The following is a 23,420-nucleotide window of genomic DNA, read 5'->3' as shown; positions in this document are numbered from 1 at the left end:
ATACACGGTGGCCGCTCGAACTTCTCCTATGAGTCCAACGTTCGTGGCAGCTGATTTGTAATCACGCTGCAGCCATAATCTTCATGCTGTTCTTCCGCTTCCTCTGCTGTTGTGGCACCCCGATGCACCGCTTCCAGCTTGCCGTACACTTTCATTTTGGACGTACTTGGAAATGTCTTATCATGGCGGACATTCTGCCGTTTTCATTAACGTTAACAGGGTGCGCATATGACGGCAACGCACTATCATACATTCCCGAAGAAACCATCGTTACATAAACAGTAACGCAGACCATTTTCTTCTGTGAATATCCCTTCAGTCCGGGAAGTGTAACGCAGACCAGTTTCTTCCGGGAACTTCCACTTCTTGTCTGCGACTCAAAACATCCGCACACCGCCGCTCCAACTGACAGTTCACAGCCTTCACGTCAGCTCTCGCTCTGAACACCTTTCCCTTTACCAGGGGCATTTTTGTCTTTACCCTGGTGAACGTCATCACGCTAGACGTTTCATTAGGGTCCTTTATTCTATCCTTTATTCCAATGCTCCTTAACGGCGCAGCAAGTGTCATATCTCCAAAGACACGCACAACTAAAGTTCAGACCAAAGGTGCGTAGTTTGCTCTCGCTCTGAACAGTTTACCCTATTACGCCACAGCGTTCTATTTGCTCCGCTAATTCCTGCAGCAGTATTGCTACGTCATCAGTCTCACAGGGGACGTGGGCAGGCATAGAGCTCCCGTACCAACGGACATATCTGAGCCCACAGAGTCCCACTGCTGCCGGCACACACGGCATGTGACTCTTCACGCTCCATGATAGGGGCTTCTCATCTTGGACTCTCATTAACCCCGTATTGGGCCAAGCACATGTGCACCAACATGCAATATTGGATCCTACTTCCTTTTAGGGGCTTTGCTTAAATATTAGAACATGCACTGCTTTCCCCAGTTACAGCTGCTCCAATCGAACTTCTTACTTCAATTCAGGGGTTTCTCTTTCAAATATGGTTATGTTTCCAGGCTTGGGGCTTTCCCAAAGTACTACTTCTACTACAGCACCCCTCATATTGGCGCAGAGTGCCCTGAACTGCACCACTTGCTTGTAGCGCTTTACTTCTTCTCTGCTTACACTACTTCAAGGCTTATCTTCAACCTTGTGGGGCCAGCGTATCAATGTGGGGTTTTGCTTCCCTTTGGGGCTTCTCAGGTTAACTTCCTCCACACCCCTTATTACTGTCCTTACCCCTTGCGCTGATAGCCCCCCCTGGGTGATGGGACTTACTTGGATGACCGGGGGCAGTGGTCTCTCTGCTTCTTCTGCTGCTCCCCCCACCACAGCCGAGCTTACTTCCTCTCTGGGTTCTTGGAAATCCTCGTCACCATTATTGTAACGTAACTTCATACTCTTCTTAAGGTTACTTGAAAGTTCTTTATTATAAGTTACTTAAGCTGTTATAAGAGAAAGACCACCGGGTCCCATCACCCAGGCTCAACTGACAGCATTGGAACTCTGGAGCGAAGCTCATAGTCAAACATTCCATGCACTCTCAGAGTTCCAAGACATTTCGTTTCTGCATCAAGTCACATCACAACAGAAACCACCAGCAATCGCCCTACAGCGATGCTCAGGACAGCAGCATAGTGCAGTAGTGCAAGTGACGGCCGTGCCTTTTGGAGACAGAGCATCAGCACCCTGCAGGGCCGCAGTGACAAATAGGGTCACTGTCCACTGGAGCGGAGTATCAGTGATCTGAATATCTACAAGGTGACCTTTGCAGTGGTGGAACGCAAAATGTGCGGTTCCCCTGTGAGCCATGCTGAGGGCCTCCCCGAGCTTGGCAACAAAGCCCAGCCATGCCACACTGCAGGCCGGCCTGGATCACAACCTGCATGAGGATCCTACTGCTGCCGGGCACGCTGTGCACTGTACTAGGTGAAAGATGCAAGCCACGAACCTTTCATCTAGCAAAGAAACAAGGGGGGGGGCTGTGTCCGGCTCTGGAGTCCTGACACCCGAATGTACCAGCCAACTCCTGTGTGCGGCCTACACATTTAGTTTCCTTTAGCTCGCAAAGTTGTCCGCACCCAAGATGTATTTGTCTACTGCTGAGTGATTGTGGCACGTTGAACATTTGACACACAGAAATGATGCCATTAAAAAAAAAAAAAAAAAAGTAAATGCTGGCTACAGGACGGTGACCCCATGTACAAACATGCTCTTGTTGGCTTTGCCCTTGATCCAGTAAAAATCTACTGCCACAGGAAGACCTGTTGTTGCTGTTGCACAAATGCGTGCCCAACCCGCCACATCACCATCTAAGAATAACATTCATGTTGACTTTGCCCTTAACACAAAGAAAACATGCAATGCCACCATAGAAATGTACTTGCCAACTGCACAAGTGCCCCCACACTCTTCATGTAAAAACACACATCCTATTGCCATTGCCCCTTATGTGTGTAAGGAAATGCCATGCTCAAGAAATTGGGCATTCTGCCTGCCCCATTGTGCTCTAACCCCCCCCTCCCTCCGTCCCCAAACCTTCCTCCCTGTCATAACCTTCATCATGTTGGCTTTGTCCAATAATACCAGTAAAACATGCAAGTAAACATCGATGCCAAACAAAGAGGTGATGGCTGGAAGGTTTTAAATGAATCATAACCATGTGCACAGCTCTGGGCAACCCTCCAGACCATCGTTTATCAGCCTGCCAAGCCATTACAGAAGGGGGGGGGGGAAACAATATGCAAATCAGGCTCGACCCCACCCCAAAAGGGGCTGTCCAGCCCGAACTGCTAGGCCACATCCCTTCTGCACGAGACCACAAGCATCACCAGACATGTTTCAGCCTTGTTGGCCGTCATCAGTGAGGAGTAGCTTGTGTCTCTAGGCCCAGCAGACTCTGGATCCATGTCTGGGCATACCCGTCCCACTCGGGGTGACTTTAGCAAATGGAAAAGGTGATGGCTGGAAGGTTTTGAATAAATCATAACCACAGGCACAGCTCTGGGCAACACTCCAGACCATTGTTTTTCAGTCTGCCAAGCCATCACAGAAGGGGAAAAAAAATATGCAATCGGGCTTGGTCCTACCCCAAAAGGGGGAGTCCAGCCTGAACTGCTAGGTCACATGCCTTCTGCACGAAACCGCAAGCATCCCCACACATGTTGCAGCCTTGTTGGGGGTCATCATTGAGGAGTAGCTGCGGCCTTGTGCAGAAGGGATGTGACCAAGCAGTTTGGACTGAACTGCCCCTTTTGAGGTGGGACAAGCTCGATTTGCGTCTGGCCTTTCCCCTTTTGTAATGGCTTGGCAGGCAAAGAACGAGGTCTGTAGGGCTGCCCAGAGCAATATCGGAGGTTCAGATTAATTCAAAACCTTCCAGCCAGTATCGCTATTGTTTTGTCAGTCACCCTGAGTGGGACGGGTATGCTCAGATGTGGGTCCTGTGCCTGCTGGGCCTAGAGACCCAAGCTACTCCGCACTGATGAGGCACAACGAGGCTGAAACAAGTCTGGGGATGCTTGTGGCCTCATGCAGAAGGCATGTGACCAAGCAGTTTGGGGTGGACTGCCCCTTTTGGGGTGGGACCAATACTGATTTGCAAATGGTCTTTCCCCCTTTGTAATGGCTTGCTAGGCAAAGAAAGATGGTCTGGAGGGTTGCCCAGAGCAATGCCAGAAGTTCAGATTAATTTAAAACTTTCCAGCCAGCACCTACTTTAGTTTTATGGTAGAAAACATCCATGCTCCCGTGCCCCATTCCCTGGGTCCCAGCCTTGCATGCACCCATTCTTATTTATTCATCCAACAGCCACTCAGCCAGTGGCAGCTGGTCAATTTTTTTTATTGGAGGGATTTAAACCCTTGCCACAAAAATGGCAGAGGGACCGAGCGTAGCAAGGGAGCTCGAATGTACCACCTTTTCAAGAATGGGTTAAAATGTTGCATTATATGAACAACATTGCTCAGGGGCATTTTCAAGATGCCTTTGCCCATAATATATGCCAGTATAAAAACATTTTCAAGCTGGCTGTGTCCGTACATGTCCATAACGGCTGCACTAATATATGCCATTATTCCCAAATAAGAACATACTCCTGTTTGCTATGCATATAATGCCGGTAACGATAGCAGAAGAAAACCTGTCCAGCTGTCTCGGCCACTATATGCCAGTATCCTCGTGGAAGGACATAATTCTATTGGTTTTCCCATTTAAAAGGGCCATTCCACAATGAGAACATGCCCACACTGGCTGCACCTAAATGCTGTAATAACGCATATACTGCTCGGCGTTTCATATTTGAATGCCTATTAAAAATGTCATACCACAGTAAGAAATGGCTAGAGTGACTGGTTACATAATGACAATTATGCTTGCTTTACCATAGATGGAACATGAAATGCTGTAATAGCGCCCCACGCTTGCCTTTTCCCCACCCTCCCCTCCCCGTCCTGTGCCTCTCCTCGCCCAAGCACCAAAATCTGCTACTAGGTGGCCGGCCCAGTGAAATCACACGTGTACACACATGCACACCATTTACTCAAACCATTCTTTAGCTCATTCAAGTGCGCACCAATATACAAAGCACCCATTCATTCACACACGCACCCAGCCATCCATACATCATGCACTGTTATTCACACATACATTACATAATACACCCTGCATGCAGGGAGAGCTTCCTGGTTCCTGACATGCGCAGTGGAGAGGAGGGAGCCGTAGGCCTGCATCCCATGGGGTCGGACCTGAACATTTCAGAAGTCAAAATGGGCGCAATCAGTCTTCAGAAATAAATGTTTCCGAAGCTGGACTAGGCTGCTCCCACAGACCCGGACATTTTGTGGCAACCCCCTTATTTTTCCTCACAGTAATTACTTCTAAATGGGAAGTTGCTTTGGTCCTTGCATTTGCAGGACCCTTTCTGTGTGTTCGAGCTGGCAGGGCAGTTTGCGCTCCATGCCCAGGCAACCCTGTGCGGTGTCAATGTTGGTGAACTCGTAGCTGCACGGCTCTGAGGTCTGTTGGCACGCTGCCTCGCAACAGCAGGTAGAGCACTAGTCGGCACACGCACTCCCCCGACTGACACCTGTGTTTCTTTCTCCATAGGGAAAAGGGCTGCCATGACTGAGCTCCAGGAAGTGCACATTATGGAGGACAAGCCGCTGCTGCAGGACCCACTGACGGTGAGTGATCGCAGAGGCCCTGGCGGCTTTATAGAAGGAGGTACAAATGTAATTAAACGAGCATTCGTAAAGCCAACAGTTTTTTTGGGGGGAGGCGGGGGGTTGTTTTGGTTTTCTGTAGTGGAATGGGCATTTACCAGTCAGTGCCATACTGTTACTACCTAGTCATAAGATGCAGCTGGGCCCATTACTCTAGTGCCTGGAAAATGCTTAACTAATGCCTATACAAGAGTCAAAACTGCTGTCCTCTCAAGTGGTTGTTTTTAACAGGAATTTAGTGTGAGGAACAGATGCAAGGACACACTTTGCTTATAAAGGGGCTGGAGGCACGCCTGGTTAACACGTTTTTTAATACAGTGGAGCTGGTCTACAGCTGTAATTAAACCATTACGTTTCAGAATACAGAAGAATATAAATAACACTAACATCCACGAAAAAGCAAAGGGCTAGTACAAAATCATCCCAAAAATGTATGTCTGTGCGACTGAGGGGCAAGTAGTGGGTGACAATGACCATAGGGACCAGCATGGCCATGAGAGGGTAAAAATCCAAACGACCCCAGGCTGCCGCCCTCCTCTCACCACATCCCTCTCCTGTCTTCCCTTCCCTTCCTGTGCCAGTAGTTTCATCCTGGGCATCCTTTCCAGCACCACGAGATAGCAAAACTTAAAAAAAGCAGAGGAACTGTAACACCGGCAGGTGTGCGTTAGGGGGCATAGAGTACAGCACTTTATGTAGTAGGTTATTCCTTCCAGCCAATCAGGATTCTAAAAATATTCACTTTATATAGAGCCTATGGAGTCACATACAGAGGTAGGCTTGAACTGCAAAAAAAGTTGCAGAACTGTGAAAATAGTTACCAAAAAGTAGCAAACCATCAAAGTAGTGAAACACTTACCCCACTAGTCCCTGCTCACTTCTACCCCCGTAGGGTAGGCACAAATCTGTGTGAGAGCGCAGACTGTGCTATAGGGATAGGGCGATGGGCAAGGCTATGATTAGGGCGTGTGCTGTAGCGTAGGCAGTGCAATGTGTACTATAGTGCAATAGTGAAAGAGCGTGAGTGCACACCGATCGGTGTACGCTAATGTGAGGTATGGTGGTGGGGGGGGCAGGAGAGCATGTAAGTGCACAAAACATGTGCTATAGTGGGGCAGCTGCAGTCCAGGTAACTGGGAATTGTTGCAAGGGCCCAGGCAGTACAATGAGGAATTCCGTTGAGAGCACAGACTGCAATTTGGGTGATTCCTTTGGGCGCTATTTGCCTTTGGAGCAGAGGTGCATCTGTTTTCAAGCTCGTGAAACACTATGGGGAACCAATGAAAGCCTACCCTGCGCTATTGGGGGGGGGGCCGGCGGGGGAGGGAATCTCGGTGGGAATCCAGTCCTTATAATAGGGAATCGGCGCAATGGCACAGGCTATGATAGCCAAGGGCCTGCAACCTGTAGCTCCCCAGATGTTTTGGACTACAGCCCCCATCAGCCTCACCATTGACTATGTTGACTGGGGTTGATGGGTGGTGTAGTTCAAAACATTTGTAGAGCCAAAGGTCGCAGACCCCCCGAGGAGATGTGTGTGTGTGTGTGTGTGTGTGTGTGTGTGTGTGTCTGTGAGCCTCCCATGCGGTGCTGTGAAGGATCGGAAATTGACCCAAGGCCATGTTGTGGAGAACCTGTTACCTATACTTCTCAATCTTTACCTACATTCCGTGACATGGCTGGAGGTTTGCATGCAAATAAAAATACTAAAGCCTCTCTCAAGGGGACTTGGTCTTTGCCCAGCCTGGCTCTCATTGATGATGCGGATTGGGTGGCACGAGAAACATGGAGGCGCTAATTATAAACAATTATTATCTATCTGAATGACGTTGAGATGGCATCGGTGGCTGGGTTTTCCCTCACCTGTCAGTTGCACTTATCAGCATTTAATTGATAACACGTGCAATGGATTAGATACACAAGCACACCTTCTGCAAGGGACCTCCATTGAACATGCTCCCGGCCCAAACCTAAAGTTTCCCACCGTGGTATGGAGCAGCGCATTGAATAGGAGCTGTGTTTTGGGGTTTGGTAAACGTCTTCACAGTGATGCTCATTATGGCGACTGTTTAGTAGGCTCAAGGTCTGCTCCTCATAGGGACTTGTAGTTACTGCACCCCAGCGCCTCTCCACGTGTTCTCTCTCCAATAGAGGTTAATAGGGCAGTTCCTCACCGAAAACAGGCCAATCACTCTGAGAGCTCTTGCATAGGGCCCTACAGGCATAGGACGACTGAGCTCTCCATTGGCCACAGAGACTGCTCCAAACAGTCTTTGGTAGACCTCTTCGAATGGGGCACGCAACAAGGCATTCAACTAGACCGTATTATTCTAGTAGGTGATCAAAAGGCTGTCACTGATGCCATTTAAATGGCTTTAATCCGCCAAGTGTTAATTGAATGATGATCGCTAATTCATGGCAGAAGGGTTCAGTCATAAAAGTGCACTCCTGGTGTACTTGCCTTTCGGCCTTTTGGGCCGATCTGAAAACTGATGCTCCCATTTGGGCCCTTCCGAACCCAGTGGTGAAGAGACACTTCAGTGGGCTCTCATTGAAGCAGCCAGAGATTTGACATCCCCACCGCTCCTGGAAGGTGAATTAATGAAGTTATTTTGTTTTTGAGGCACTAGCCCTTTGAACTGATGGGCTTCCAGACTAAAGGCTCATGACTTGTACAACAGTCGTACGCCTACGCCCCGTCCCCTTTCCTATATCCTTATGCAATATTCGGTCCTTCAGGATGGGATCGGGGCACTTTTTGATAGCATCAAAAGATATTGTCCTTCTGTGATTTCAACAGTGGACCAGTGTGTGTGGCTTTAGCCCCTCCTAATGCATCTCTTTTCTCTACGCACTCGTGATCGGATGCACTTAGCATCGCAGGTTTTCTTTTATCTTCCCTGCTTTTGTCCTTCAAATTTCTTACCCCGGTAATGCAGTCTTATTCTTTTCATCTGCTTATGTCGGAGGATAAGAGTTTTGCCTTGTGTACTTCTGCGGGTGTCGCTACGTGGTGGCAGACCCTCGCATGCTTTGCTTCGAGTACCTGGGCCCAGACCATCGTTGGGACGCGTGATTCTTCTGAGACTCCCTCAGGCCAGGCTCTCCAAAGAAGTCTCTTCAGGTGGGAAGAGGTCATCCACAGCTTCCCTCCGGTACACCTATGAAATTTTAATTGAAGAGAAGTCGTCGGTAACTACTCTTCTTTTCAGGTCACCTCGCCCAGGTGACTCCTTCTCAGGGTCATCTAGTTATGGATGGAGTTGGAAGGGCTTTAACGTCATCAGGGCAGGGTCTAAAATGAATAATGCAGTTTCCTCTGAGGTTCCTCCTTTTGGGGGCTAAAAGTACTGGGGTCAATCCAGAGGTTCCCCTAAAAGGGGCTTAAAGAGGTAAAGCAATGCTGAGGATCGTTCTGGGCAAACAAGACCGGATTAAGTTACGAGTTTCCCCCCCTCACAGGAGCTAGACATACTATCGGACAGTCTGAGGGAGCGCATAGGAGTCCTAAAATAACAGCCAAATCCATTATGCCTTCTAAAAGACCTGTGACGTGTGTCACCACAAAGGATCTCAAAATAGTGCCTGTACCAGCGTCGGCTGTTGGCCATTTTGGCAGCGCCTTCTGGGACGCCCATTTTGTCAGGGCCCGCAGTAGCTTCAGGCCTAGATGACGGGCCTAAATCTTTGCCGTCTGCATCCTTGGGGGGGGGAGGGCGGTTAGTGAGGTGAGGGGGGGTGTTTGCAGGGGGAACATTCAATCAACCTTTGGAATGGAATACAAGAATGCCCCTTCCACCAACGTTATCGTTTCCTCCCAACATCTGAACGTCTGCACCATGTGGACCTACCATGGATGGGGGCACCATCTTGGCAACCAGTCTGAACAGACTTGTGTAGGCACAGTCTGCTTGATTGTCCACTCCTTACTCCACAGCTGAGGCCATCTTCAGAGGAAGCATTCTTCAGTCGTTTCCAAAACCTGATGCACTCCGACCCTATGAAGTCATAGTGTAAAGACCTCTTAAGGGAAATCTTCACCAGAGCCTGCTGCCCCAAGGGAGATGCCTCCTCAGCTGCCACCTCCCAGGCCAGTGGAAATGCCTGTGCCCCCTCTGGCGGAGCGGGAAAGTAGCCTGAGCTAGCTCTCGCCATTCCACGCGCCACTCCGTCTCTTGATGATCTCGACAAATTTGCTGCTAATCTAAAATTATGCAAGAGTACTTTCACATTTCGAGCAGTTCATGCCCCATGACAGACTTCAAAATTTGAAGACAGGCTTGTCCGATGCCAGAGTCCTGACTCAGGAACTGCTAGTGGCTGTCGTGCATCATGTCGATACTTCTGCCCACAGCATTATGATTGGCATTGACATCATCCACCAAGCGTGGCTATGTGCAACCAAATTCTCAAAGGAGGTGCAGGAGAAGGTTCTAGATCTTCCCTTTGAGGACAACAAACTCTTCCACAGTTCCACTGATGAGGAGATGTAGCCCGTTCGGGTTTCCGCCTCCCCATTCTGGCAATTCCTCCATCCTGTCCTCTACATCAGACAAGGTCACCTTCTCTGTGCACAGCGCTCAGCTTTTGGATTTGGAGGCTGTAGCAGGAGTCCTTCTGGCGGAAGAGGGCTTGGGTTTCTTTTCCTGCATTTTTACAGTGCTGAAGTCCAACCAGGCTGGCCTGTGCGCTATTTTGGACCTGTCCGATTTCAATCTCCATACCCCCAAGAGAGATTCAAGATGATCACACCCATGCAAATCCTCTCCTCCCTTGTAAGGGGCGATTGGCTCTGTGAGGTAGATCTTCAGAATGCATACCTGCATGTACCAATATGGCTCCAACACCGCAAATACCTCAGTTTAATGGTAGCGGGCGAAAAATCAATACCGAGTCCACCCCTTTGGGTTGAGCTCCGCGTTGGGAGTTTTTACAATGCTGATGGCTGTAATAGCAGCGTTCCTCGGGCTTGGAGGAGTCCATATCTATCTGTATACAGTGACTCTCCCCAAAGCAGTGACACACATGCACTTACTACTCCAGCTGCTCTTCAAGCTGGCACTGTCAATGAACCTGTGAAAATAATCCATGACGGTCTTGCAGAACCTGATTTTCTTTGGTTTTTGATGGAACATGGTCAGTGCCAAGTTTTTTCGGACCAAAGACCGGATGAGCGATTTAATGCATACATCCTCCCTTTTCCACAGTTCCACCCACAGGTTGGCATGTTGGTTTCAGAGGATCCTAGGGCTAATGGCCTCCTGTGTCTTATCCCTCTGGAGATATTGAAAATTAGACACACTTAACGCCCACACTCTCGCTTGATTCCAGTGCCTCTGCTAAAGACAGTCGACCACTGCTGGTGGTCAGACTTCACCAATCTTTCAGTGGGGATATCATTCTTGGCTACGTCCCCTCAAGTCACGTTAACAGATTCTTCCCTGCTCGGCTGTGGCACAATGTTGGAACACTTAGAGGTTTTCAACCTATGGTCTGCCCTTGACAGGTATCGTCATACCTTGAGCTTCTAGCAATCTTTCTTGCCTTGAAAGCTTTTCTGCCCATTATCTCCAACAAAGTTGTTCTGATTTGGTCGCTGCTTCTAGTAGACCTTACCATTCAGATTTGGGAATGGGCAGTACAGACCAGTATTTGGCAGCAGGCAGTGCATATCCCGGGCCAAGAGGACATAGTGGCAGTCTCCCTCAGTAGCCAGTCTGTAGCAAACCACGGGTGGGAATTAAATGATCAAGTTCTGTCCCAGATCTTTTCAGAGTGGGGGACTCCTTCCGTAGATTTGTTTGCAACACTCTTCAGGGTGTTCCGCTTTATGCCTCCAGGAAAGGCCTAGTTCTGGGATCTCTTGACGATGCACTGGAGATTTCATGGAAGCGGATGTCAGCGTTTGCTTTTCCACCACTCCCTTTGATCCATCGGGCATTGTTGAAGCTGAGGAAAGCGCACAACTGCACTGTAGTCTTCATAACTCTATGGGGCCAGCCATGTTCTGGTTCCCGGAGCTAATGCATCTATCAGTATATCCTCCGATCATTTGCCGGAGATTCCCAATCTCATTCACTAGAATGAACAACAGGTGTGGCATCCCTCCTCACAATCCCTCAGCTTGGCGTCCTGGTTCCTGAGGTCAGGTCCCTAGCAAAGTTCAGTCTTTCAGAGGCGAATATGCACACCATTCAAGCAGCACACAAACTCTCCACACAAGCTCATTACATGACCAAAAGCATTAGGTTCTGTCACTGGTGCCTTGATAAAACATCTTGAGCCTCGTCATGCCTCACTTGATTGTCTCCTCTCTTTCATATCAGACCTGGCATATACAGGCATTCGTATACATTCCTGTCAAACATACTTGTCTGCTATTGGTTCTTACCTTAACATTGACTCATGTTCCTTCCTCCCCCAAGAAACCCAGTGATAAAATGGCATTTGTCTGGTCTTCTGCACCTGTTTACTCCTGTCAAGCCACCACAGGCGAAATGGGACCTCAGCGTGGTACTCCACGCCCTTTGCCATTAACCTTTTGAGCCCATTGAAACTGCTCACCTGGAAGGTGGCCTTTCTGGACTCATTACTTTAGCCAGAAGAATGGGGGAGCTTCAGGCTCTCTATTGAAGAACCTTTTCTTGCCTTCAATAAGGACACGAAGGTGCTTCGCATGCACCTTTCCATTCTACCGAAGAAGGTTTTCGACATTTATATTAAGTCGATTTCCTTACCAGTGTTTTTTCTAGACCCAGCGTCATATGCCGAATGGATCCTTCACAACCCTGATGTTAGGAGGGCTCTCAAGTTCTATTGAGAAAGAACTAAAGACTTCGGAACCTCCTCTTATCTCTTAGTCACGTTTGGCAAATTAGAATGGAACACATCACTCTAAAGCCTCCAATTCCTGCTGGCTAACATCCTGCATTTCGGAGCTTACACAGTTTAGGGACTATGAGCCCCTAAAGGCATCCATGCACACCTGGTGCAGGGCAAAGTTTCTGCAGTAGCTTTTCAAAAATACATTCCTTGGCAAACCATCGTTAAGGCAGCCACTTGGGCCTCCCGCAAAGTGTTTTGTAAACAATATTACCTCGACCTTAGTTCACATACTCTTAGGAACCTCTTTAAGTAAGGTAGTTTTCCATCCACCCAGTTTATACATCAATGCTTGTGAATCTACCACAAGTATGGAGGAAAGGGGACGGGATGTAAGAGTAAAACAAAAGTTACTCACTGTAGTTACTAACATACTCCTAGTTCATACTACCCTTTCCTGCATATGCCTGCCCACCTTCCCCTCTACAAAAAGTTATCTCGAATTTCTTGTATGTCTACTGACCTTGACGATAGAAAAGGACTGAAGGGCGAGGTGCTGGGTGGGGTTCCGGAAGGATGGAATAAAGCCACACACACACTGGCCCTGTGTAAAAATAAATGGACAATATTTTTGTATGCGATCAAAAAGTACCCTGTACCGTCCCGAAGGACAGAATATCCCACAAGTATGCAGGAAAGGGGACTATGGACTAGGAGTACAGTAGTCACTAGGGTGAGTAACTTTTGTTTTTCTGGTGGCAGTCAAATCTTCCCACGTTCTGACGGAGATTAAAGCTCTGTGGTCTCTCAAACATTTCCATATTGTCAGTGAAGACTAGGTGGCCCTCCGTACACACCCCTCCTTTGCCTTAAGTGGTACCCGAGTTCAATTTGAAACAGAAACTCTTTTTCTCCCAGCGATTTTCCTAATTTTGGCCGCGAGCTGGAACAGCTGCCTCACAACTTCAATGTCCATATACAAATCAAATTTAAGTTCAGTAGAATTTAAAAAAATGGACGGTCCACTTTTCCTTCACCTTTAGTGGTGCCCCTTGGGACAAAAGCTTCCAAGGTGACACAAGTCAGATTGCTGGGGTGTCCTGTATTTGTATTTATTGTGATTTATAAAGAGCTTTCACCAAAGTGCTGTACAGTTCAACAGAAACAATACAATAAAAAGTGTAAATGGCAAATAGTAATCCAACTCTGAGCACATAAAGTGTATATTAGTAAGGGCAGAGAGAATGAGATTTGAGAACATCCCCCACCTACCGGGCTCAGCTCGCTATCCCCCGCCCGGCTCCACTTTCCCCGGCACAGCGGAAAGACTACCTAGCCCTTTTCAACACGAACCCCACAAGAGGACTCATCCCAGCCTTCCCTCCCACCCTTACCGAGACCGGGGGCTCGCACTCCAGCCCAGCCAGCCAGCGGAGGCCCCCGTACTCTACCTCCTCCCTCGGCGGAGCAACACACTCAGCGACTCTCCCGGGGCTCCTGGCCGGGGTCTCCGCCTCCCCCGCTTTGGGTGCCGAACAGCTGGGAAGAACCCCCAGCACACGTCGATCTGACTCACCCCTGAGCCGGTCCACCACAGCTACCCCCTGCAACAATCGCCGAGGACCCAAGACTTGCCAGCCTTCCAGGGCTGGATCTCATCTCGCCACCTCCTGCCGCTTGGACCCAAATCACCCTGCACAGCAGCAGGGCTAGCCTGCCATAAACCTCTAGAGACAGCAGAAGGGCTTCTCCCGCCCACCACCCCTGCCGCGGATCCCTCCCGCCGTTCCCGCCGAATGCACGGACTCCGACACCAGCTACCAGACACGCATTCCCCCGCCCCCGCTGTGATCCGCACCCCTCTCACCGGCACCCTCATGTGCCAAGGACACACGTTCCACGGGCCTGCAGGGGCTGCGGACCTGATCATCCGCCCAGGCGGTCCCTATCACATAGACCCCTCTACTTGGAGCCCTACCACCCATCCGGCTCCCACACTCACAGCGGAGAACCGAAAAGCAGCCCGCAGCACCCAGGAAGAGAAAGCTGCTCTCTGAAGCGACCATCCAGAGGGTCGGTGAACCTCCGGTCTGGCAGCCCCACTCAGCATCATATCAGCACACCAGCATCTGAGGGAAAGAGGTGAGGAGTTGGGGGGGGAGGGAGGGAAGGAGGGCGACCTGGCCTGATTCGGGTGGTCCCGGAGCTGGTCCCCCAGAGTCAACACAACCCCCCCCCCAAACTCCCAAGTTCACCACCGCCCGATTACCACCAAGCAGCACATCTCAACTCGCCTTACCGACGGCAGCCGCAGAGGGGCACGGAGAACTATCACCAGTTCCACATCTGCTCGCACAATAGTGCTCGCTGGAACAACCACATAGAAGCCAAACCACGCAAATCCGCCACCCACAAAATGTCTAAAAGCGGGAAGTCGGCGAAACAAACTGACATTGCCGCCCTTATGGCTACCTCAGCCGCTGAAAGGGCTAAGAAAGCTGAACCTGAGGAGGCCTCCAGCAAGAACAGCACCCCCACCACACTAGCAGGTCTGGAGCCCTACCCACTACAAGCTGTGACTAAAACCGATCTACAAGACCTATTATCAGCCCTAACCAAGGAAATACAAAAAAGCACTCAAGAAGTTACCAAAAAAATCAACTCCTTGGATAAAAGGGTGAGGGAGGTAGAGCATCGAACCACCGAAATAGAATCGGATGTCTGCGACCAAAGATTTGAAATTGAACACGACAAGGACAGAATAGCCGCCCTTGAGTTGAGATGCAACACCCTGGAAGCAAAACAGGAGGATCTGGAAAAACGTTCACGGAGGAACAATATCAGGGTCCGAGGAATTCCAACTTCTATCCCAGAGGCAGAATTGAAATCCTACATATCGGATCTCCCCCCCCCCCCCCCCCCTGGAAATAGACCGAGTACACAGAACAATCCCAAGGAAAACATCCACGTTCCCCCCACCCCCCCAGATGTGCTGGCCAGGATACACTTTTTCCAAATAAGAGGATATAATGCGGGAAGCAAGGCAAATGCGACAGATCACCTTCTGAGGATCTACGATCTCACTTTACCAAGACATAGCGAACTCAACTCTCCAGAAACTGAAAACCATGCGGCCCTTGACAGTCTGGCTACAAGAAAAGAAAATTCCATACCACTGGGGATTCCCCACTTCAGAAAAATTTAGTTGGGAGGGAGCCCAGAGACAAATACAGTCTATGAAAGAAGCAGAGAAACTCATGGGCCAAAGAAGAGCAGAAGACGACTCTGAATCCGAAGACACAAACCTCCCTCAACGGGACAACTCTCAGGGGGTGGCATGATCCAAAACCAACAGATGGCGCAGTCTCAGGGGCCCTACGAAGAAAGACGGCGACATGGTATGAGTATCCAGCAATGGCCCTGTGGCCCTTTAGCCCTTAATCCTCAAACAAGGATCACCCAATGCCGACGACGAATCTACCTGAGTTGAGACAAGTAGCGCGCAAACATGCATATAGAAGCGCGGGCAGCGGCAGAGCTTCACCATGATTCATCTCGGCGGCCCAGTTGGCCTATACCGAGCGAATTGGTGCCACCAGTTCCCCAGTGGCAGTAGGATGTCGTTTCTCCTACCATTTCAAAGTTGGGAGGAGGACTTAAACGGACAAACCCAAAGCTATGGTCATTATTCATCTCCAGTTTTGTCCTTTTACACTTCAATGCAACATGCAACAACAGAAAGCAAAATACCACTTCAACAGAACCGGTAAAGCGGCTACTGGACCCAGTGAATCGGTCGGGGGGAACGATCCATGAGGTTCATTCAACACAACAGAATAGGCAATGGCTGATAAAAACGAAATAAGAATCCTCTCCTGGAACATACAGGGGATGAACTCACCAAGAAAGCGCAGATCAGTTGAAACCGACTGGGTCAGTTATCCGGAGACATTGTGCTACTTCAAGAAACCCATCTATTAAAGGAAGACGAACCCCGCATAAAATTCAAGAGATTCAAGAAAGCTTACTTCGCCTCATCAGGGAAGAAGAAAAGGGGAGTAGCAATACTACTCGGCCACAAAATCCTGTTGTCCAAGATCACAATAAGGAGAGATCCAGAGTGCCGGTATCTACTACTCAAAGGCTTCTTCATAGAGCTTCCCATCACGATCGTTACACTTTACTGCCCCAATACAGCCCAAGGTAGCTTCATCACAGACATACTTCCGACCATCTCAGCCTTCTGCGAAGGCCACCTGATCATCGGCAGGGATTTCAATTCCATGCCAAACCCACAGCTGGACAAAACGCTTCCCCCCACAAGTGCAGACTTCACACAGGCCCTAACACTAGCCAAACTATTCAGAGAGACAGAGACAGTAGATGTCTGGAGACTAAATAATGACAAATCACGAGACTACACTCACTTCTCCAACGTTCACAAGGGCTAGTCAAGAATAGACTTCATCCTAATCTCCGGAATACTGTTCCCATGCGTTAACAGCTCAGAAATCCATACCTCCGTGATCTCCGACCACGCCCCAGTCTCCGTGAACCTAGTCATATCAGGCCAAAGAAACCCTACCTAGAGGTACTGGAAACTAAATGACTCCCTCTTACTAGACATTAGCATCAGAGCCGAAGTGGAGGATGCAATAACCAACTACTTCAAGGAAAACACCACTGAGTCCTCCCCCACCAACATAATCTGGGACGCGATGAAGGCGGTGGTTAGAGGCATGCTGATCGGGGCAGGGGCAGAACAACGAAGAATTTCAAAAATAGCTACAACCAAGCTGGAAAAAGAGATGGTCCAACAAGAAGCTCAGCTAAAAGCACGATACTCCAGGAAATCCGAAAGAGCCTTGAGGAAGGGAAGATTGCCCTGGAAATGCACTGCGCCGACCAGACGGCCAAGTCACTAGCATATATAAAACAGTTCTATCACAATAAAGGGAACAAAGCAAATAGGATATTAGCGCAGAAGCTAAGAGCGATCCGAAGTCGAAGCAATATCCTCAAGCTATGAGGGGTAAATGGACAGCTGCTTTACTCCGAGACGGATAAAATCAATGAACAAATGAGGTATCATAAATCCATAATGGCCGAAGATCCCATGGTCCTAGATGAGCTACCAGAATACCTGAGAGCGCTACCCCCTGATAGCCCATCCCAGCTAGAACCCCTGGGAGCCCCTATTGATGCCGACGAAATCATTGAATCTATCAAAGCCCTCAAATCTTCCACCCCTGGCCCAGATGTACTTTCTGCAAACCTTTACAAAAAATTTGCCAGAGTTTTGGCACCCCAGCTTGCTGCCTTATTTAACTCCTTCCTATCCACAAGAACAGTCACGAATTCAATGGCCGAATCAATCGCAGTCCTACTACACAAACACGGGAAGGATCCCGAGCTACCGGATTCTTACCGACCGAAATCACTCCTGAACAACGACGGCAAGATCTTCACCAAAGTTTTAGCTAGAAGACTGGGGCCGATCCTCCCAAACTTAATCGACCAAGATCAGACGGGGTTTATCCCTGCAAGAGGGACATACGACAACATCGGGCGAACGATAAACTTAATCGAGAGTGCCCACAAAACGAAGATCGGGATGGCAGTAATCTCATTAGATGCCTACGAAGCCTTTGACCGGGTGGACTGGGGCTATATCCAAGCGGTCCTTGAACACTTCGGCTTCGGCCCCAACTTCACCACATGGGTTATGGCCAACTACCAAACCCCCACCACACAACTTCGAATTAATGGGACCAGGTCAGGTCACATACACATCTCCAGGGGCACCAGACAGGGGTGCCCACTATCACCCCTAGTTTTCGCCCTGTCCATGGAACCCTTTGCCGCTAGAATGAGACAAAATGAGAACATAAAGGGGATACTGGTGGGTGACCAGGAATACAAAATCGCGCTTTACACCGACGATTTGCTAATCACCGCCACAAACCTAGCAACATCCCTGGGGGTATTATGGAAGGAAATAGTGGAGTTCGGGGCCCTATCAGGATTCAAGGTTAACCTATCGAAATCCTCAGCATTACCTGTTAACCTCCCCACTCAAGAAAGAGATTCCCTTACCCCACTTTTACCAATCCCCTGGGCCAATTGAATACCTCAGGGTCCAGATCACTAAAGACCCAATGCGACTGTACTCGAGCAACATCCCGCCATTAATCATCGACCTGAAAAACGACCTCAAAAGGTGGAAGCAGCAGGAAATCTCCTGGTTCGGGCAAATTACCGCCGTGAATATGAACCTGATCCCCAGATGGCTATACCACTGTGCAGCACTACCAATACAGGTCCCAGGCCCCGCCATAAAAGATCTACAAAAGAAAATACTAGAATTTGTGTGGGGGGAAATGCCTCGAATTAACAAGTAAATTATGCTGAAGGGGAAACCACAGGGGGGTGGGGGGGCTGGGAGTTTCTGATTTGGCCAGATATTCTCTAGCCACTCAATTCTCACACGCTTTCTCCTGGGTACAAGAAGCAGACCCCCGAAATGGAGGAAAATCAGAGTCCTGGTGCCCAGTCCCATTACCCGATCTCCCACACCTACCAAACATAAAGCCACAAGCAAACTGCGAGCCCCTATCAGCCACAACCGTAACAACCTATTGCTGGGAAGCCGCAGCTCGGAAGTGGGGAATATGATGTGCCTTGGGACCCCTGACCCCCGTCTGGAACAACCCCGAATTCTCACCAGGAACCCCCCCCCCCCCTCCCCCCCAGGACTTCCAAGCCTGGACAACAGGAGGTCTGGCGAAAACTAGCGACTTTCTAGAAGAGGGCTCGCCCATCACATTCGAAAGGTGCAAAATAAAATTCGGAGTGGGTGAGCGGGAAAGATTCTGCTACACCCAAATCAGACACTGAATGTCCCACAGAACAACCCGTGAAAAATGCTCTAGAGAACCAACAGCGCTGGAACTTACACTAACGACGCCAACCAGCAGAGGCAGGACTTTGACGATCTACCGGCTCCTAGACAGGTCAGATCCCGCTAAAAAAGAAAGATATATGACAGAGTGGGACAAGGGATCCCGGGCGGGAAATAGCGGTGAAAGAATGGGGGAAAATATGGGCCAGATTGCATAAAAGCTCACAATGCATCACAAACAGGGAAGGGGGCTACAAACTGTGCTACAGATACTATATCACCCCTACTCAAATTCATAAAACCAACCCAGATATCCCCAACACATGCTGGCGTGGGTGCCCGGTCCTCAGATCCCTATTCCACCTGCTGTGGTCCTGTCCAAAGGCAGAATTATACTGGAAGGAAGTCCTAAAACATATCAAAGAAATCTCCAGACTCTCCATATCCTGGGACCCAGGAATTGTCCTCATAGGCGAAACCGGAGACAGAGCATTCCCGATCTCTGGACAAATACCCCGCCTATGCAATCACCTACTACTGGCCGCAAAAATCGCAATGGCCCTCCTATGGAAATACGAAAGTGGCCCCTCGGTCGCCTTATGGTGGGCTAAATGCTGGGACATAGCAGTAGCTGAGAAAATCACGGCAATACAAACAGATTCCCTAAATAGAACCTTGAATACATGGGACCCATTCTTGGATTACGCGGCCAAATTCCCAGCCCTCACTAGGAGACCTCCACTCACCAGATGGCTCCAATGTAGCCCACTTTACTGAACCCCGGAGCTCCCTAAAACACGCCAAAGTCAAGATGGACTCCCTTCCGCGACCAAGTAGATCCTCCGATAATGGCCAGGAGACCAACATCAATCCTACCCCAGCCTTCAGACATTCCGAGACACTGTATCGTGAATTAACTTTTAATTATTGCATTGTTGTATTGAATATACTACTTTGAAAGAAAAAAAATCAATAAAATGTTATGAAAAAAGCGAGAATTACCTGTTGTAAAGATGAAAGTGATCAATATGAGCAGTACTGGGGACATGTGAGGCGATGGAAAGCGAGAACTCTATTGTGATGCAGAGATTTTAAGGGATGCTGAAAGAGAATAGGATGGGAGCAAAGGAGAAGGCAGGAGGAGATTTAGAAGTGGAAAGAGGTAGCAGGTAAAACGAGTTTGGTTTTGGTGGGATTGAGATTATGAAAGTGAAAGTTTGTCTTTCTGCTATTCAGTCTTGAATGATTTGCGACAGTGTGAAGAGTATCAGTTAAAAAAAAGGAAAAGAAAATCTGAGAATCTTGCGCATAGAAGTGACCACAAGGTTTGAATAAAGTGATAAAAGCAGAGAGTGTGGTGGTGTGAGAAGAGGAGCGAGTACATAGCTTTGCAGACCACCAAACTGAAGAAATTGTGGGGACAAGATGTGACTAGCCAAAGAGACAGACTAGCTTCATTCAAAGATATAAGAGCAGACCCATTGGAGAACAGATCCAGAAAACTCAAGAGAAGCAAGAGTGGAGAGAAGAGAATGGTGATCTATTGTGTCAAAAGGAGAGCATATATAACATAGGAATTAAGGAGACTTAAGCATGGCAGGCAGAAAGAATGGAGCTTGAGATGGGAAGAAGGGTCTTTTGAGTAGTGTGGCAGGGGCTGAAGCCAAAATCTAAGGGATGGAGAAGAAAGGGCTGCTTCAGAAAAGAGACCAGCGTGTAGCCCACCTGCTCCAGCAATTTAGAAAGGAAGGTAAGGCAAGACATGGGACACATTTCCAGATGGCATAGGGTCAAGAGAGGGTTTTTTAGGATGGGAATAATCACTTGATGCTTAAAAGAAGAGGGGGGGAAGAAGTAGAGCGAGATAGGTTAAGAGCTGTGATAAGGGCGCGATCACTGAAGATGGCATAGGATTAAGAGAATGAGCTGTTGGATTGGCACGAGTTAGAAAGAAGGCAGTGTCAGAGAGTGAGGAAAAAAAATAGAAAAAAGAGGGTACAGCAGAATATTTAAACAGGATGAGATGAGCTTGGAAGGAAGGCTGCAGAGAGGGGTCTTTAGAGATGAAGTAATCCAAGAGTCAGGAAAGGGGAGAAGACTTGGAGGGGTCGGGAGGGCAGGGGCAGAGAATATTATTAAGGATTTGGATTAGACAACGCTGAGGATGTGCGAGTATTCTAGAATCGTACAATCTTCAGAAGACTACCCACAGCCCCCCACACTTCTTCTAGGAGTATGAATTGATCATTGAGAGAGACACAAGTTTGCTTTTTTAGCATGAGACCGTTCTGTCCCTCTAGAGGCCCTTTGAAAGGGAGACTCCACATGCGTTCTTTAACTATTACTCGTTGAATATGAGCTCCAGAGCAAATGCACAGTTTGGATGAGCAGATCTTATGTTGGTCCTAACTGGTCCAAAGTGGAATGTTTCCACCGAGGGGGAACACGCCAGTGGTTCTGAATGGGACAATGGATTAGGAGTACGGTTGGCCTCGAGGTGAGAAACTAACTTTTTCATGAGGGAGGGGACATAAAGGGCGAGTTACGAGAGCTGTGCTATTAAGACGCCTGCCGCTGCTAAGTGTCTCCACCAGTGGTTGCGGAAAGGACGAAGTGCATGGAATTAATCTGAGGGGGTGCATGCAGGGAGAATAGTTTACAGTGATCCTGACTAAGGCCTTGTGTCGCCATTGTCCGAGAAGTGGGGTTTGATGAGTCTGCCGAAGTTGGTATGAGTGGCAGTATGCATCTCCACAGCTTCTGCATGCAATGTAAAACTGCTGGATTAGCGACTGAAATGGGCGGGGGTGGACTTAGAACCCAAAGAGGCCCTGGAAATAATTTTCCAAGTGGCCCCATAAAACACATTTTCATCAAGGACAACCCTTTTCCTGTGGGAACATTTGGAAATACCACACAAGAGGCCCATGGTGCAGAGGCCTACTAGGAAAGCTCCAAAGATCCCTATAGGCCAGTCCACCCCTGGAAGGGTAGGTGATTAGGTGGTCTTATGACATGTTTCTTTTGCAGTATTTAGGAACAAGAGTGTGCCTATTGCAAAAGCGGTGTCTAGCTGCCATCTAGTGGTGACCAATGAGAAGTGCAGGTTATGAGGACCCCACCCTTCCCCCCCCCCCAATCGTCCTACAGTTGATTCTACCAAACGGAGGGGAAGGCGGACTCGATAATTGGGGAAGGGTAGGCGAATCAGCCTCTATCCTACTGCAACTACTGTAATGGTGTTGTTTCGCAAGAAGCATAGGGTGTACCGGAGGAGACCTCGCCGACTGTTGGTTCCTCAGTTACGTTTAAGAAAGTGACATTGCATGTCTTTTGATCAGGACAGCAGGTGATTTATTTGAAAACTGTTTATTGAGCAATTTCGGATTGACTAATGGTTGCACCTTTTGCCAAACGTGCTTTTAGTAAACCGATAGTTCGGTTGATTAAATTACTGCAGTTGCAAAGGCAGTTGTGTCAAGCGGCAACTTACTGTAGTGATTTTGACGGCTTCCCACGGCTACCCACAAGTGTTCCAGATAAGATTTTGAAGTGGCAGAAACTGTACTGCCTATTTTTTAAAGTTAGGAGTAAAAGGATTTTTTACGTAGTAAAAATATAAGTCCAATTCCCAATGGGAGTATTTTATAGGCGAGTAAAAATTTGTTTTCAGTTGAAAACAGAAATGTTTTCACAATACTTTGCACCCAGTTATTCTTGCGCATTAAAAGATACAAGTTTACTTCTTCCAATGAGGAGTTATGATGGTAGTTCTCCAGAATGGGGTCTGGCATGGATTCACATGCTCATGAATATTCCCTGTCGTCAGGCTGGGAATCCTCGGTAAAGAAAGAATCCGTTTCAGTTTAGTTTCTGAACTGTCTTTCTCCTAACAGCCAATCGCTGGTCTCTGGGTCATACTGCCTCCAGCCAATGACTGCCCTCTACCTAAGCCCCTCCTCTGGCAGCCATGTTCAGATTATTACCGCACGTTCAAGTGTTGGGAGTCCTCGTGCTATAGATCTCAAGCTTTTACTGCGTTTGTGATTTTTCAAAGAGTTTGCTCTTATTTTTTCGGTCATTCGAGCCTCAAGCTCCATCGGTCCATCATCCAATTAACGGGGAGCTGTTTTTTAGAATTTGATATGCCCCTTAAGGGCCATTTTTCGTCGAAGTTCCCTTCTTGGAGGATTCCAGAAGATTCTTGGCCTGGACATGGCTGAAGATGGAGGAGACTCGACGCCTCGTTCAGGATTGCCCCGGATGCAGTCTACGGAACATTTTCCTGGACGATGGGCACTTCCTGTGCCTTTACTGCCTGCATACCGACCAGACGCACGTGGAGGAGGCCTGTGTGTTCTGCAAGGATATAGTGCCCCGCAACATGAAGGACCGTTGCGAGCGGCTTAACAAGTGACTCCAGTCGTGTGAGCCCTGGTCACCTAGCCGCAAGAGGAAATCCAAGCAGTCT

The 23,420-nt window shown here is 48.7% G+C and overlaps 1 protein-coding gene across 3 annotated transcripts in view; it reads left to right on the top strand.

Moving 5' to 3' along the window:
- Positions 1-23,420, top strand: part of NDRG2 (NDRG family member 2) — a 297,715-nt gene that overhangs the window by 123,776 nt on the left and 150,519 nt on the right. For all 3 annotated transcript variants that reach the window (XM_069633717.1, XM_069633716.1, XM_069633718.1), the window contains one exon: positions 5,111-5,187. In XM_069633717.1, the coding sequence (XP_069489818.1) occupies positions 5,125-5,187 (63 nt within the window). In that variant the 5' untranslated portion in view covers positions 5,111-5,124. The remainder of the gene's footprint in view (positions 1-5,110; positions 5,188-23,420) is intronic.

Source organism: Ambystoma mexicanum, chromosome 13 (genome assembly GCF_040938575.1).
Source record: "Ambystoma mexicanum isolate Mex_15411 chromosome 13, UKY_AmexF1_1, whole genome shotgun sequence".
Taxonomy (NCBI): domain Eukaryota; kingdom Metazoa; phylum Chordata; class Amphibia; order Caudata; family Ambystomatidae; genus Ambystoma; species Ambystoma mexicanum.
The sequence above is the reverse complement of the archived record's forward strand: the minus strand, read 5'-3'. Positions and strand labels throughout refer to the sequence as shown.